The sequence below is a fragment of the Callithrix jacchus genome, chromosome 6 (assembly GCF_049354715.1).
Source record: "Callithrix jacchus isolate 240 chromosome 6, calJac240_pri, whole genome shotgun sequence".
Classification (NCBI taxonomy): Eukaryota; Metazoa; Chordata; class Mammalia; order Primates; family Cebidae; genus Callithrix; species Callithrix jacchus.
This window is the reverse complement of record NC_133507.1, coordinates 132259542-132276223: the sequence shown is the minus strand read 5'-3', so window position 1 is coordinate 132276223 and position 16682 is coordinate 132259542. Positions and strand designations below refer to the sequence as shown.

Sequence of the window (16682 nt, the reverse complement as noted above, 5' to 3'; positions counted from 1 at the left end):
AACAGATTGATTGTTTAACTAGGGAGTGACTGATAGTTAACAATTTGTAGGAAAGGCACAGCAAGTGCCACAGACTGTATCTTCTTTATAAGAAAAAAAGTACTTTATTGTTTTAGATAATCACAGTAATAACAATGATCTCTAAGAAACTGGCTGTGTCCATAGTTAACTATCTTTCCCATGTTTTGCCTCATTAACAACCAGTAGCAATGAAATTCTTAAGTATTATTGCCTAATTCAGCACTAGACAGATGTGGCAATAGATACACTGTGCTTGAAATACCACTTGATCCTCAACTTGCACTAAAGATTGTATGGGGTAAAGCTGAATTACTGTACATTAGGCTTCTGAGGTTGGACCTAATGAATAAAGTCAGTATGAGAGTCACAGGCATTGCTAAGCAGGTATATAGACCACCAGTCCCTTTAGGTCTCCATGCAATTTTTTGCATTTAAATGGTAGATTTCATAAAAAGATCCCAGAGCATATCATAATCATTATCTATGTCTGAAGCACTGCTGGGAGGCAGATCTATTTTCACAGGCAGTAACCCAGGAAGCAGTTCCCCAAAGTCATAAAAGGAGAAAAAACAGAAATACAGAGAAAGCCTAGAAGGCTGGGCACACACCCACTGGTTCCTGCTTTTAGTGTTGGCTAGCACACTATCAATTTAGGAAGATTTCATCATTTGGGAAAATTTTCAGATGAAAGGTACAATCTGAATATTTGAAAGAACACTTTGACTAAAATATCTTCTTCTCCACTAAGTCTATACAGAATGTGAAATCATAATCCTTAGATGTAGTTGAGGAAAAAATATATAAAGTATATCTGTTTTTTTTTCTCCCACTGACTATTCTGAAGGAAAAAAAACCATATCCCCATCCTTTCATGATCTGGGGAGTTATGCTGAATTGAATGCCACAGGTAATCTTTCTCATCCGATAATCTGAAAAGGTTTAGGTTCATTCTTAACCTTAGGCTTCTGCTATAAAATAAAGCAATATTGCCATCTAGTTATGGCTACAGAAAATTGTAATTACAAGACTTCTTGAAGTTATTAACATTTTCAAGGCAGGTAGCTAAACTAAACTCACGAAATATGTGTAATCTCCTGACACAAATACACATTTTATCATAGCTATAGTAGCATTATTTAATTGCACTGGCATTAAGAAACAACCGAGCCAGCTTTCACCATTGCAGCATCTCCCTTGATATGATATAGATAAAAGCACAGATATGCTCATTCTTGCTGGTCTCTACACAAACACATTAAATACTGTCCATTAGAATAATAGAAGTTACCCAAGACTTCATGGATACTTGCATATATGGATTTGTGTTTGGATTTGCCAGAGAAGAATATATTACACAGCATTTTGAAACCTTGCTTGACCACTGAATTTTTTCAGATAAATTGCTCCACACCACTGTTTTCTACTTTCGGAAATGCTAGACTACATCACCAAGACAGTTCTCAGTTCTAACGTTCTATCCTCTGTCATCACCCCCTACCATGCTGTTTCAAACTATATCATTTCACAGGGATATATGTAAAAACGAAGGGAAGTCGTATGAATGGGACCAATTTTAAAATTAGAAATCAGAAGTGAATATTGCATACACCATGATCAAATTCCATTTATATAAATAATTACATATCTAATTTAAAATTATTTTTCCTTAGCAACACATACTTCTCAGGCTTCAGCATGTTTTGAATGCACATCCCTGCCCAACATGAACATCATGACTCAGTACTAATTCCTAGGAACCCCAAATCCTTGTCTCTGACAAGGAGCCAGAATACCAGATAATATCAATGTGTGTTTTCTCTGAATCTTACATGTTACTAATCAGACTATTTTACTCTTTTAATAATAAAATTTTAAAAGCCTTTAAAAACTCTCATGCTGGAACTCTTCCTCATGAAATGTTCTCTGTACTCCTTCTGATATGTGCTGTGTCACAACACGAATCATTTCCAAAAAAATGAGTAACAGGAAGGGCATGGGACCATCCTTTCTAAAGACGCTCAATGACTAGGTTTTGTCACAGAAGAAGGTATGATATTTATACAAGCAGAGTCTGTTTCTAGTATATTCACATATTTTGCCATTTCTGATTAAAAATCCTTGAATCCTTACTTTGTAAATGTAAAAGGTAGGAGGAGTGCAACAATGTAAACTTGTTTGGATATTATCACATAGTAGTATCACTATGGTTACTATGGTTACTAACAGTATAGCTGTTAGCAGTATAACTTTTATTTCTAGTACATTGAAAGGCAGTATGAGATGATGTTTCCTGAGAGAGAGACACTAGACAGAGCCTTCAGAGGAATAAATCCTATGGCCATTCACACTGAGGAAGGTATTTAATCTCTCTACATCCCAGTTTCTTCATGAGTAAATGAGTTCCTTACTAATACCTATCTCATAATTACCCTGAAGATTGAATAAGTTAATCAGTGTAAAGCATTTAGAAAAAATTGAGCAGATAATAAGTACTCAATAGATCTTGCTTTTTTAAATTAAGACTTATTAGTAATAATGATAATTTAATTATATTAATAATGGAGGTAATAGAACCATAAGAAAAACTGATTTAAGGGTTTGAAGGGAAAATAAGAATGTGCAATTTCTTTACCACCAACTCTAACTACCATTTACTGGCTTTGAATATTCCTTTAGTCATTTATTATTCGTTGACCATGTATTATGTGAAAGGTACCATGGGCAGTGCTGGGGATTTGGGAAAGTAAACCATGACCTCTCCTCTCAAAGAGCCAACCACAGACAAGGGTGAGAAACAATTCTTCCAAAGAGTTAAATGCAATTTGACCCTTGTTATACTAAAGCTATTTATTAAATGATGTGGAATCCAAAAGTGAGATGAGTCATGGAAGCTACACAAAGGAACAATGAGCTGACCCTTGAAATTGACTTCTTCAGGCAAGAAGGAGAAGGAGAAAGCACAGGAGAAGTTTCCTAGGTAGAGAAGCAAACATATTCAGACCTTGTAAGATGCAGACCAAGTAGAAAATAGGTTCACAGGCCAGGCGTGGTGGCTCAGCCTGTAATCTCAGCACTTTGGGAGGCCAAGGTGGGCAGATCACTTGAGGTCAGGAGTTCAAGACCACCCTGGCCAACATGGTGAAACTCCATCTCTATCAAAAATACAAAAACTAGCCAGGCATGGTGGCAGCCACCTGTAATCCCAGCTACTCAGAAGGCTGAGACAGGAGAACCACTTGAACCCGGGAGGTGGAGGTTGCAGTGAACCAAGATTGTGCCACTGCACTCCAGCCTGGGGAACAAAGAGCAAAACTCCATCACAAGAGAAAAAAAAATTAGAAGGACAGAAAATAGGTTCACAGGGAGTCTTGAAGAGGTTTCCTGAATTCATGCAATAGAAATCTAGAAATTGAGCTTTTTAAAGCTTAACGGAAAGAAAAAAAGCATGAGGTTAGCTACAGAGATTCTGGAGTCACTTGAGTCAAATTGTCGCTAAACTTGGGCAAGTTATATTTTATTTTAAATAGACTTACTTGCTAAGCCTCGGTTTCTTCATCTATGACATGGAGTTTTTTAATTTTTTATTGTATTTTAGGTTTTGGGGTACATGAGCAGAGCATGCAAGACAGTTGCGTAGGAACACACATGAGAGTGTGCTTTTCTTTCCTTCTCCCCTTCACCCACATTTGGCATTTCTCCCCAGGCTATCCCTCCCCACCTCCCCCTCCCACTGGCCCTCCCCTTTTCCCCCCAATAGACCCCAGTGTTTAGTACTCCCCTTTCTGTGTCCATGTGTTCTCATTTTTCATCACCCACCTATGAGTGAGAATATGCGGTATTTCATTTTCTGTTCTTGTGTCAGTTTGCTGAGGATGACGTTCTCCAGATTCATCCATGTCCCTACAAACGACACTAACTCATCATTTCTGATTGCTGCAAAATATTCCATGGTGTATATGTGCCACATTTTTCCAATCCAGTCTATTATCAATGGGCATTTTGGTTGATTCCAGGTCTTTGCTATTGTAAACAGTGCTGCAATGAACATTCGTGTACATGTGTCCTTGTAGTAGAACGATTTATAGTCTTTTGGATATATACCCAGTAATGGGATTGCTGGGTCAAAGGGAATTTCTATTTCTAAGGCCTTGAGGAATCGCCACACTGTCTTCCACAATGGTTGAACTAATTTACATTCCCACCAACAGTGTAAAAGTGTACCTTTTTCTCCACATCCTCTCCAGCATCTGTTGTCTCCAGATTTTTTGATGATCGCCATTCTAACTGGCGTGAGATGGTACCTCAATGTGGTTTTGATTTGCATCTCTCTGATGACCAGTGACGATGAGCATTTTTTCATATGATTGTTGGCCTCATATATGTCTTCTTTCGTAAAGTGTCTGTTCATATCCTTTGCCTACTTTTGAATGGGCTTGTTTGTTTTTTTCCTGTAAATCTGTTTGAGTTCTTTGTAAATTCTGGATATCAGCCCTTTGTCAGATGGGTAAACTGCAAAAATTTTTTCCCATTCTGTTGGTTGCCGATCCACTCTAGTGACTGTTTCTTTTGCCGTGCAGAAGCTGTGGAGTTTCATTAGGTCCCATTTGTCTATTTTGGCTTTTGTTGCCAATGCTTTTGGTGTTTTGTTCATGAAGTCCTTGCCTACTCCTATGTCCTGGATAGTTTTGCCTAGATTTCCTTCTAGGGTTTTTATGGTGCCAGGTCTTATGTTTAAGTCTTTAATCCATCTGGAGTTAATTTTAGTGTAAGGTGTCAGGAAGGGGTCTGCAAATAGAGACAATTTGGCTTTCTCCTTTCCTATTTGAATACCCTTTATTTCTTTTTTTTGCCTGATTGCTCTGGCTAGAACTTCCAGAACTATATTGAATAGGAGTGGTGAGAGAGGGCATCCTTGTCTAGTGCCAGATTTCAAAGGGAATGCTTCCAGTTTTTGCCCATTCAGTATGATATTGGCTGTTGGTTTGTCATAAATAGCTTTTATTACTTTGAGATACGTTCCATCAATACCGAGTTTATTGAGGGTTTTTAGCATAAAGGGCTGTTGAATTTTGTCAAATGCCTTCTCTGCGTCAATTGAGATAATCATGTGGTTTTTGTTTTTGGTTCTGTTTATGTGGTGAATTACATTTATAGACTTGCGTATGTTGAACCAGCCTTGCATCCCCGGGATGAATCCTACTTAATCATGGTGAATAAGTTTTTTGATTTGCTGTTGCATTCGGCTTGCCAATATTTTATTGAAGATTTTTGCATCTATGTTCATCATGGATATTGGCCTGAAGTTTTCTTTTCTTGTTGGGTCTCTGCCGGGTTTTGGTATCAGAATGATGTTGGTCTCGTAAAATGATTTGGGAAGGCTTCCCTCTTTTTGGATTGTTTGAAATAGTTTTAGAAGGAATGGTACCAGCTCCTCTTTGTGTGTCTGGTAGAATTCGGCTGTGAACCCGTTTGAACACTATTAATTCTCATAAAAACTCCATGTCAGACGGGTTCACAGACATGGAGTTTTTATGAGAATTAATAGTGTTCAAAAAAGTTTGGTTATTATTATTTTCCTCGAAGACCAGAGGTGCCACTTTGAATGGACCATGATAATTATAAAATATCATAGGCAAAAAAACTATATGTTATATCTAGGAATAAAACACGGCAAATACATCTATTTAAAATCAAATCTTACATCCACATATACTTTTTCTACTCCTTCCTTTTGAAGAATTTCAATTGCCTTTGTCAAAATAACACTCACTTTCTACATGGATAAAGTAGAGTTTCTCTGAGAGGCTCCATTGCCACACTGGTGATGGAAGAAAAGTTTGTAGCCATCTCTGCTATAGTATTAATAAACCCCAAGGTAGAACCAACCAATAACAATAATGTCACATAGGTTTCCACAGGTAAATTCTCCACAAGTAAAACCCGGTGGTAACCAAATACATAGTCCTAGGAAAGGACTTTCCTACCTCCCTTTTAAGTAGTAAAAACAGAAGGTAGCAATTCTTCCTTTAAGTTTCAAAGCACACCAAAAACTTTTCTATAAAAAATTTTTCTTTAAAAAAATTCCGTATCATAATCACTATGCTCAACCAAACTAGTTAAAATCCTTAGCTGAGAAAATAAGGTAATTTTCACCTGGCCACATCCAGCGCCCCCTTCTCCCATTCCTATCTGCCACCTACGTTGCTGTATCCATTCTTGCTATTACTGCTTGTTATGAGTTTTGTTCTGATAAGTTACAATAACCTTCTAGTTGCTTGCTCTTTTATTCAGTTTTACTTTGCTCCAAAATGACACCAAATGATTTTGCAATAGTTTCTGGAAGTGCTGATTCATTGATGATATGAAAGCTTCTAGACCTAACTTCACTCAGTCCATCTCCACTCATCCTTGCCCAAGTGTGTAAACCAATAGGTGTGAACCTCTTGGTTCAGCCATACCAAACTGTGCATAACTCTTCAAACATACCATGTTCTGTACCTCTATGCCTCTTGACAAGCCATTCCTTCTGCCTTAAACAAAGTTCTTCTGGTTCTTAATCTACCTAACTGTTGCTACCTGCTCTTTGTATCTCAGAACAAGGCTAACTCTTCTACAGAGCCTTCCTGATGCACCTATCCCACTTCAATGCTGCCCCATGCATGCCCTTGCAGCATGCTATGCACACTCCAAGGACAGCATTTATCACAGGATTCTGCACATGGTGATATACTTGCTTGCTTGTTCCACCAGGCTTTATGCTCCCCAAGGACAGAGACTATAGCTCAAGAAACTCACTCATACCTACATTAATAGATATTCAATCAAAACCAATGGACTTCTTCCTAAAATGTATTCTATACCTTTTTATAAATATATGCTAAAGATATTATGCCATAGGGTGACTCAGTCATCATTATGAACATTAATTTTGAAACAAAGCTATAACACAATGAATCTTTAGCTTATGAATAAATATTTTCCCTACACAAACTGCCCCCAGACTCTGATTACTGTGCCTGAATTCTATAAAGTTCTCTTGGCTCTTTGGCACGTTATTAGCTCTGACTCCTCATCGTCACTGTACCTGTCTTTGGCAATTCAGTGCTCCCTCTGTTTGATATTGCTAAAATTCTAAGCTGAAGAATCAGAAAAGGTGGGGGGAACACTAAAATAATAGTAAACAGCCTCTAAATCTGGGCATGAAGTTTCCCATGTAAGCCTGTAACAAAAACTTAACAGCTTTAAATGCACTGATTTTGTAATGCATATTTTAGCTGCTATGAGACCAATTTTTCCCTCAACACTAGCCCTTCTGGAAGATGAACTCTGAATAAAGATTTTGATATTTCAAGAAAGGTCTAAAGGGGATAAAATAAAACTACAAAATATAAAGGAAAACCCCTCACCTTCGTTGAAACCTCGGCAATCAAATTCTGCATATTTGGATCCACAAAATCCACAGGCTGACCTTCAAACTCAATCTTCCCAAGCACGGTACCCTATCAAATTAAAAGAATTAGAGAGTTAAAAGGAAGTAACAATGAAGGTGTTGACAAGATAAACTCACAGGGACTTCAAGCAGCTGTTCCAAGATTTAGTTATCTTTATAACTACTCATAACCATCAGCACAAGATCTGCATCTTCTCAAACTGAAAAGATTAAGTAATTTGCAGATACATTCTGGAAAATGCTCATGGAAATACAATTAGTTCTTCCAGGGCTGACACCATTGCCTGATGTAAGCAAGGCTAAAAGACATCAGAATTCAGATCTCCAGGTTCCAGGTTGATACAAACTGGGATATTTAGTGGATTTACACTCTTCAGTGTTTGTGACCTAAAGACATTTCATGAGAGAGGTGGACAAAAATAAATCTACTGACATGATAAGAAACCTAAAAATTGCAAAAAATAAAAATTAAACGAACAGGAATTCGTTCACTATGATAGTAATATCAACTCACAAAGAAGATGAAATGCAACGTAGTCATATATCTCTAGAATGTACAATGGAAATATTCACTGCTTTAGATTTCATGTCCAAGTGTCCCTAAAAGCCTGAACTTTAAAGAATGTTCAACCCTCTGTAAAGTTTTCACAAACTACCCTTGCTAAACTGAATATGAAATGTTTTCTTCTTTTTTCAGCTGTATCTTGAGATTTACTTATTTGTTAGTAAGTCTGCTTTTACCTACTTAAAAAATTGGCATGCTACATTTAGTAATCAAGATTTCACTGCGGGGTGAAAATTCAAAATAATTCATTGATTTGCCCTTCTCTGATGACATTATTGCATTGAAGGACTAGAAGGAAGCTTTTATTTCACTTTTAAATGTATTCCTTGGGGGAGAAGTCACTTTTGGGGGTAAGTGAGGGTAAAAAGTACCTGTGTGTCACGTAGACATGATTATTATTTTGGTGTTATAATTAAATTCAGAGTGCTGCCTCTAAGTCTGGGAAAACTACCTAAAACCACCTTTCACCTACATAGTAGATTACTAAATTTCATGGTGGCCCCCTAGTTACTTTTATAATCCAAGTCACATAATCCCTGGCCTATATTTATGAGTCCCTAATTTTGAAATTTGTTTTTCATTTCTTCTTCCCATTTTCTTAAAATATACTATAAGGAATACAATCTTATGTTTCAAACTATGATTAATAATAGTAAAAGCCACAATACACATTTTTATATGAACCACCATCACTGATAAACAAATATGAGTCAATACTATTTTGTCTGGGCCAATCTATTCAGCCAATGTTGAAAACCTAACTGCCTATGATAAAAGGAGGGCTCATTTTAACCTAACATATCACAGGAAAGACAAGTGTGGTCTTGAAAGTTTTCCTCAATCATTAGACTTGACCATATTTTGTTCAACCTGCCAATTCGGCCATCCAAATGGATTTTCCCAAATATTCCCTTCCTGCCCTCATAGCCTCATCATTGTTTACTGCTCTCACACATCATTAGGCTGAGAGAACACAAGAACCTCCCTGGAATATACAGTTTCACTAACACCTATTCTCAGGAAAATCATGATAGAGTGAATAAAATCAGAGGTGGAATAAAATGACGATGTAAACTCTCACTGTCTTCCTTCTGGTTGTGGGCATTTGGCCATGTTTTTATTTTCAAAGCTGTTTTGTCTTTCTGTTTACAGAGAGTCTGTGTCAATACATATATTCTAACAAGAAATCTACAACAAATTTTTTTGAAGAATACTCTTCACATATGTACTTTTTTTTTTAACAGGGTTTTGCTCTGTTGCCCAGGCTGGAGTGCAGTGGCATGATCTTGGGTTACTACAACTTCTGCCTCCCGGGTTCAACTGATTCTCCTGCCCCAACCTCCTGAGTAGCCAGGATTACAGGCATGCCCACCATACCTGGCTAATTTTTGTATTTTTAATAGGGACGGGTTTCACCACATTGGCCAGGGTGGTCTTGAACTCCTGACCTCAGTGATCTGCCTGCCTTAGCCTCCAAAAGTGCCGCGATTACAGGCATGAGCCACTGCACCCAGCCCACATGTGTAGTTTCAAATTATATCATTTATTTTTTTCTTTTTATGTAATTATATTCAGTAAGAAAACTTTTAATTGCATTTGGGGAATTTAGCTAACATAAGTAAAATAAAGTTTCTTTCTGACTTGGAATATGGATATTTCAAGTGAAGAAATAATAAACTCAACCTCCTATAGCAAGAAGAAATGGTGATGAGATATTCTCAGAGGAGGGGTCAGATGCTGTAGCAATCGGACGTGAAAGCAAAAGATAACCTCTTTTATCACTTTGACCATTGATATGATCTCAACAAAGACTATATGATTGAAGTAACACATGAAGGGCTTATTTGGCACATTCATAAAAGATAATGCATTAATTTTACAGATAACTCTTTCACAAGGAGAAAACAGATAACAGTAACAATGCTGTGCACTTCCTGAACTGTATTCTTCAGTAGGTAGGTTTTTTCTTCAGGCAAAATTGTTATGCAATTTGTTACCTTCTCTACTTGTTTCACTAAAGCTCTATCACACAAGCTGAATTATAAATGCCTTGACTTGTTGGTATAATAAACACATAGTGGGCATTCAATAAACTGCCAGGTGAATTAATCTCAAGTTCATACAGTTAAAAACATACCAATCAAGTATTCAACCTTAAAAATTTCAGTGAAAATAGTAAAGCAAAATAACAGAGACCCAGATAGCAGAAGCTGGACAGATTCACTCCTTTACATATTAATGGATCCCTTAGGCACTGAGGGAAACACCCACCCACCTACACACACACACACACACATGAAGAAACATAGATTTGGCTAAAGATGATGATTATACCTTATCCCGAATTATTTTAGTCAGCATTCTTGTGTCCACTCCATAAATTGCAGGAACCTATAAGAAAAAAATTGTAGCGACAGTGAAATTGGAGGAAATTAAATCCAGCACATTGTTTTCAAGTTACAAACTTGGCCTCATCTATCTTCTTGAGCAGTAAATAATTTCTCCACTCTTTCTTTTCTCTGACCCAGGGTGACTGTGTTGTCAGAACACGGTAAATTGTTGCTACAGTTAGGCATAGGACTCTTAATACCCAGGTCCTTTCTCAGAATAAAAAATGAGAAATTCTGAACATCAGTCTTCTGCTACACTTCTGGTAGCTTTTAACCCAGGATGTTAAATAAGTTAAATCACGTTAGTGAACTTCATAAGCAATAATATGCAATTTTATTTTGAACCAAATGTTCCTGGCACAGAGTAAGCACTCAACACATTTTTCTGAAGGGCCATGTTGAGTAGTCATGTTGTACTAAAACATGACCGTCCTAATAGTCCGTTAGGCAAGACCACCATTTGTTTTAAGTTTTTTTTAACTAGGTTGGATAGAGACATGTGGTAAAATAAAAGAGTAATGAGTTAGGAATCAAGAAAACAGGTTCTATCCCACTGGAGGCTTTTTATTAAAACAAAAATTTTTTTAAAGAAGTTAAAAAAACCCAAAAACATATTTTAGTTTTTTTTAATCCCACTAATTATCTTAGAAATGTTTAAGCAATGTAGTTGTTCTCACCTGTAAGTTGAAGGAGGTGAACTGGTTATTATCTTAGATTCTTTTCTACTCTACATGTCTGTGATCACGGAAGAAGATGCAAAGCACATTTAAAAACCAAACTTACAAGCCATTGGTTAGGCTTACACTAAAACTCTTAGTTCTGACATAGAGAATATGTGAGAATAAACGCCCTAAATAACAAAAGGGAAAAGGAAACCTTGGGGGTAGTGGGGGGAGGGTAGTGGCGGGGGAAGGTGGGGGGAGAGAAGTGTCTCCTAAATGACGATTGCAGAAATTAGCTGCCTCAATAATGAAGATAAATTCAGATAATGGTTGAGAAGAAAATGACGATGGCTCAGGACATGATATGGATGCCTTCTTCTCCCTTTTAACATTTAGAAAGAATGAGATCTAAAGACCCAGGATAAAGATTATTTTTATTTGTCAGAAAGAAGCGATTTTTAGCCCCACAGATAGACAGTCATTGGAGAGGCAGCACTTTCTCCGAATAAAATTCTGTCAATTACAGGCCCAGCAGTTGAACAAAAAGCAGCTACGGCAACACTGGAGATGAAGCTAAGTGAAGCACATCCATTATCTTAAGTACTTCTAACATATAAACAAGGCATATGCTCCTACTTGATTGAAATTAATATTTAAGGCCCGACATGGTGGCTCACACTTGTAATCCCAGCACTTTGGGAGGCTAAGGCAGGTGGATCACCTGAGGTCAGGAGCTCGAGATCAGCCTGGCCAACATGGTGAAACCCCATCTGTACTAAAAACATAAAAAATTAGCCGAGTGTGGTGGCGGGCACCTGCAGTCCCAGCTAACCAAGAGGCTGAAGCAGAATAACTTGAGCCCGGCAGGTGGAGGTTGCAGTGAGCCGAGATGACACCATTGCACTCCGGCCTGGGCAACAAGAATGAAAGTCTGTCTCAAAAAACAAGAAGAAAAGAAAAGAAATTAATATTAACATTTAAACTAAAAGTGTAAGATAAAGCTTTATAACCCTTTTCTTATATTATTAATACTTAAATGAAATTATATATAATTACAGGTTATAATGTTGAAGCCCAAAGGCACTTGATGGTAATCTGCTTATACTCATAATTATTAAAGATAAGCAAAGTATTGCAAAAAATGAATATGTGACCTGCACAGAGTTACACAACCAGTTAACGCTAGAGCTGGTACCAAAACCCATGAAGTAAGTTCCACAACTGCATTCTAAATAAAGGGGTGAAGGAGAGTAAAAGACTCAATTACTAAAGAGAAAAGAAAATTCTAAAATTTTCTCTACCCCCCTTTCCCAAATGTGAAAAGCTACCAAGCGTGTGTGAGTGCCACCTAGTGGAGAAACTGAAAATATGTGGTCATCAGCATTTAAGGAGGAATCCAGACATTTCAGCCTCTAAATAAGAGAAGGAATCCGGGCCGGGCGCGGTGGCTCACGCCAGTAATCCCAGCACTTTGGAAGGCCGAGGCGGGTGGATCACGAAATCAAGAGATCAAGACCATCCTGGTCAACATGGTGAAACCCCGTCTCTACTAAAAATATGAAAAATTAGCTGGGCATGGTGGCGTGTACCCGTAATCCCAGCTACTGAGGAGGCTGAGGCAGGAGAATTGTATGAACCCAAGAGGTGGAGGTTGCGGTGAGCCGAGATCACGCCATTGCACTCCAGCCTGGGTAACAAGAGTGAAACTCCGTCTCAAAAAAAAAAAAAAAAAAAAATTAAATTAAAAATTTAAAAAAAAAAAGAGAAAGAAGGAATCCCTCTTTAAAATGCAATTAACCCAAACCACATTATCTTCCTCTGCCTGCTTGGCACTTCTGAATCTACAGGTACCTTCTCAATCTTCCTTAGGTGATGATGGATTCCCTATTCCATTTCTCACCTTTTCTTCCTGTAGCCATTGCCCTAAACTCTTGGTAGCCAGCCAGTGGTTGTAGTCTTTACTATAATCCAGCACCAGCAAACCTGCAACCTAGAAAGACAGGCAGTCATTTTAAAGAGGTTATCACAAAATATTATCCAACTCTGTGAGTCAGTTTGCATTTTGACAGTTTTATGATATCCACTGACATTTTGAAAATAAGAGGAGGGAAAAAAATCAACACCCTTCTTTTAAAATACGTAGTTGTTGCCTTAATTATCATGGGAGGGAGCAGGCTTAGCGGCCTTGACAAATCCTGAGACTAGACTAGGTCCCCCTTCTTGACGTGCATGGCATATACCAAGAATTTAATTAATAATTACTGGTTTAATGCACATGATGAGCAAAATCATTTTGAATTTACATTTAAATGAGACGAAAAATTGATGGAAAATTGTGAGAAATAGTAAAAACTAAGTTAAATGATCAGTTAAAGTCATTCAAAAATGGAATGGTGAATAAATAGTATCAAGTTTGGAATAAAATTTTTGAATTGTTTATATGATATATATTCCTAGGATAGTTTCCAAAGTTACCTTCATTAGGAAATCTTAATATGTTCACTTTTAGACTGATATAAAATCTATCTTTAAATCATCCCCTAGAGGCTAAGGTTAAAAAGCAAATAATTGATGCCAAATTGGTTACCAAACTCCTTTTAAAAGGTGATTTTCCCCAATTCTTTTATAGCATAGTTGTTATTTGAACATATGACAACATTTTTTTCACGTTAAGCCAAGTTTCATCCAGCATTAAAATTCAAAGTGCCCTGAGAAATGAAACTCAAAATACTGTCAAGTTAAAGATTATTCTCATATACCTAGGAATAGATTGAATACATGAGCTTAATGATTTGTGCTACCATATTAAGGAAGAAACTTTGGCCATCCTAATTCTTAAAAATAAGTTAACTATACTCCCTGAAATTGAGACTTTTTAAATGGCCATGACTGGTACTACCTTGATTCCATCAGACTCCAAATATTTGCTAAGTCCCAGTTCATCCAGAGCAGTAGTATCAGGAGCTCCACCGTTCCCAACAATGGGGTTGACCATTGTGAGAATCTGTCCCTTGTAGGCAGGGTCAGTAATAGCTTCTGGGTACCTGGGTAAACATGCCAAAAAATTATCAACAAATAATGTATGTAACTACAAAGCTATAATCTGCATATATGCTGTGAATTATTTAACCCTTGAAAGTGAGAAGAATTTGAGATTAAAATCCAACAAGAATGTCTCTAGATTTTAGCAAACCTAGGAAATTTTATGACCGAATACAAAAATTGATGCCATGATATGATTGATACAAAGAAAATCCCAACTCATGAATATTAAGGTATTCATATAGGTTTTATTTCCTCAATTTCTTTAAATTTTTTAATTACTTTAAAAATCCCTTTCTAGCATCTTAATTTTTAAAATATCGCTGCTCTATTTGAAGTTTGCAGATACTCTCAAGATTTCCTAGCCTACCAAATATCATTGAGCCCAAACTGATATTTACTGTTGAGGGCTGCCAATTTCACTAAGATAGAAACCATCAAAAAATTGAAAAGTTTTTTTCATATTTTTTAGGATACTAAAGATTATCCCAATTGTGTTAGTGATTGTTGCATGAGTATATATATCATTAAAATTCAATGAATATTTAAAATAAGTGAGATAATTTATATGAAAAAATAAGTCAGTAAAGTGGATTTTAAAATATTTTAATTTTAGGAAGAAGCATATACGTTTGGGAATTATTATCTGCTTAGAAAAAAATTAATCTCACAGACATGACTTGAGGCATTTCTGACTTCTAAGTTAAAAGATGCCAACTAGTTAGTTATTTTAAAGTACTGATATGGAATTAGGAAGGAATGCAGGAGGGCTATATTTTAAAGTTAGGGTGAGGGGGAAAATACAAATATATTGTATGTGTGTGCATATACATATCATATGTGTGTGTATATATGCACACACACATGTTTCTTATTCTTAAGAAAAAGGAAAAGATTATTTTCATAAATACCAGGAGCTCTCTACACTTTTTTCCATGCTCTGGAATATATTGCAATTGAGAGATTTTTTTTCTGCTCTTTTCCATGTTCACTTTCTGCAAAATGAGTTAAGCCAATCTTTTTTGTGGATTATGACTGAAAGTGAATTTAGGTGCTCGGGGGACAGAATCAACGACTTTGAAACCAATAAAGTTCAATCTAGGCAGTAATCAACATAAATTCTTCAACACCATCCAGACTAATGCCTACCAGAACTAACTTTGTCAACAGAATACTTAGTCTTTCTGCTCCGGAACCCCTAACGTGACTCAAGGGCTGTGATATTTATCTGCAGCTTCCATCAGCTAATTTCTCAGATGTCTCTTTTCTGTCAGGAAGTGATAATTTTTAAACCAAGGCTTGTCCACAATATAAATGCATTGGTTGAAGATGAAAAACAAAATAACCCCTTTGATTATCAACCACCTTCCTGAGTGAGGCACATAATGAATGAAAGCAGCGTTTCTCAATGGAAAGTAGGGCCTGTGGACTAATCTTATAAATTAATGTATTTTTCTTCATCAAAAAAACCTCTAATTAATTTGATTTTACTTCTCTTTCTTCTTTCTTAAAAGAACTGGCCATTTCCGTTAAACATATGCTTACAATACTCTTCAGTAAATGAATAAATACACTTTGTCCTAGAGAACTACAGTGTTGAGAGCAAATTAATCCATCAGCTCCTGTTTGACTTTTGTGATGTGACAAGATTTATTACCTGTAATCTATCACAGAGAAGAAAACTCTAGTGCCCTCCATCATTCTGATCTATATTAAACAGTTGTTTGTTGGCAGGTATATTAACACAGCTAGTAATTAGTGCTGTCGAAAAGCTTAAATAATTGCTTGGTGAAGCAAAACTTCACAAACAGTTTTCATACACGGTAATTTAATGTTCTCACCAGTGGAACTATTTAAAAACCCATCGAATATTCGTCATTTCACACAGGGAGGCAAGAGTTTAAGGAAGAATATAAGTTCATAATATAATGCAAGTTTGGTCAATTAGTATCTTCAGTATCAGTGAACCTAATGCCCCCTTGTCTTTATGAGGCTAACTTGAATTTCTCTAAAGAATTTATCAAATGTTTCACAGAATACTAGTTGGATTGAATCTGTATTGGAAACCCCTTCAAGCAATCTAGTTACGTTTTCAAGACACATAATTATTTAAACACCCAACTGTAAATTAGTATCTAATTCAGCCCCCTCACTTTTTATATGAAGAAACTAGAACTCAGAAAGCTTAAATGATGTTCCCAATATTATGTAATTAGTTAGCCTTAGAATTGAGACTAGAATTTCAGCCTCTTGATTCCCAGGTGAACAAACATTTATTAACTAGGTAAGACCAGCCACTTAATTTCTGTAGCAACTCTCATTTTCATTGCTGTACATGTTAGCAGATATCAAATCCTAAGGTGGGTCACAGTGGATAATTACTGAAAATATTAGATCTACACAACTGTTCTCTCACTGATTATTTTAAGATAATAAATGTATCTGTTATTTCACCTTTCTTACTAGAGTGCAAAATTATATAAAATACCCAAAGATTTTCTTATCTCCTTATAGTATTTCATATCAGATGTACAAAATTAATTATTTCTTAA

At 36.5% G+C, this 16682-nt stretch overlaps 1 protein-coding gene across 4 annotated transcripts in view; it reads right to left on the bottom strand.

Moving 5' to 3' along the window:
• CPS1 (carbamoyl-phosphate synthase 1) overlaps positions 1-16682 on the bottom strand; it is a 155751-nt gene that overhangs the window by 89280 nt on the left and 49789 nt on the right. For all 4 annotated transcript variants that reach the window (XM_008999418.6, XM_054257904.2, XM_035305601.3 and 1 more), the window contains 4 exons: positions 13988-14132; positions 12989-13078; positions 10371-10427; positions 7428-7520 (listed from right to left, as the gene is read on the bottom strand). In XM_008999418.6, the coding sequence (XP_008997666.4) occupies positions 7428-7520; positions 10371-10427; positions 12989-13078; positions 13988-14132 (385 nt within the window). The remainder of the gene's footprint in view (positions 1-7427; positions 7521-10370; positions 10428-12988; positions 13079-13987; positions 14133-16682) is intronic.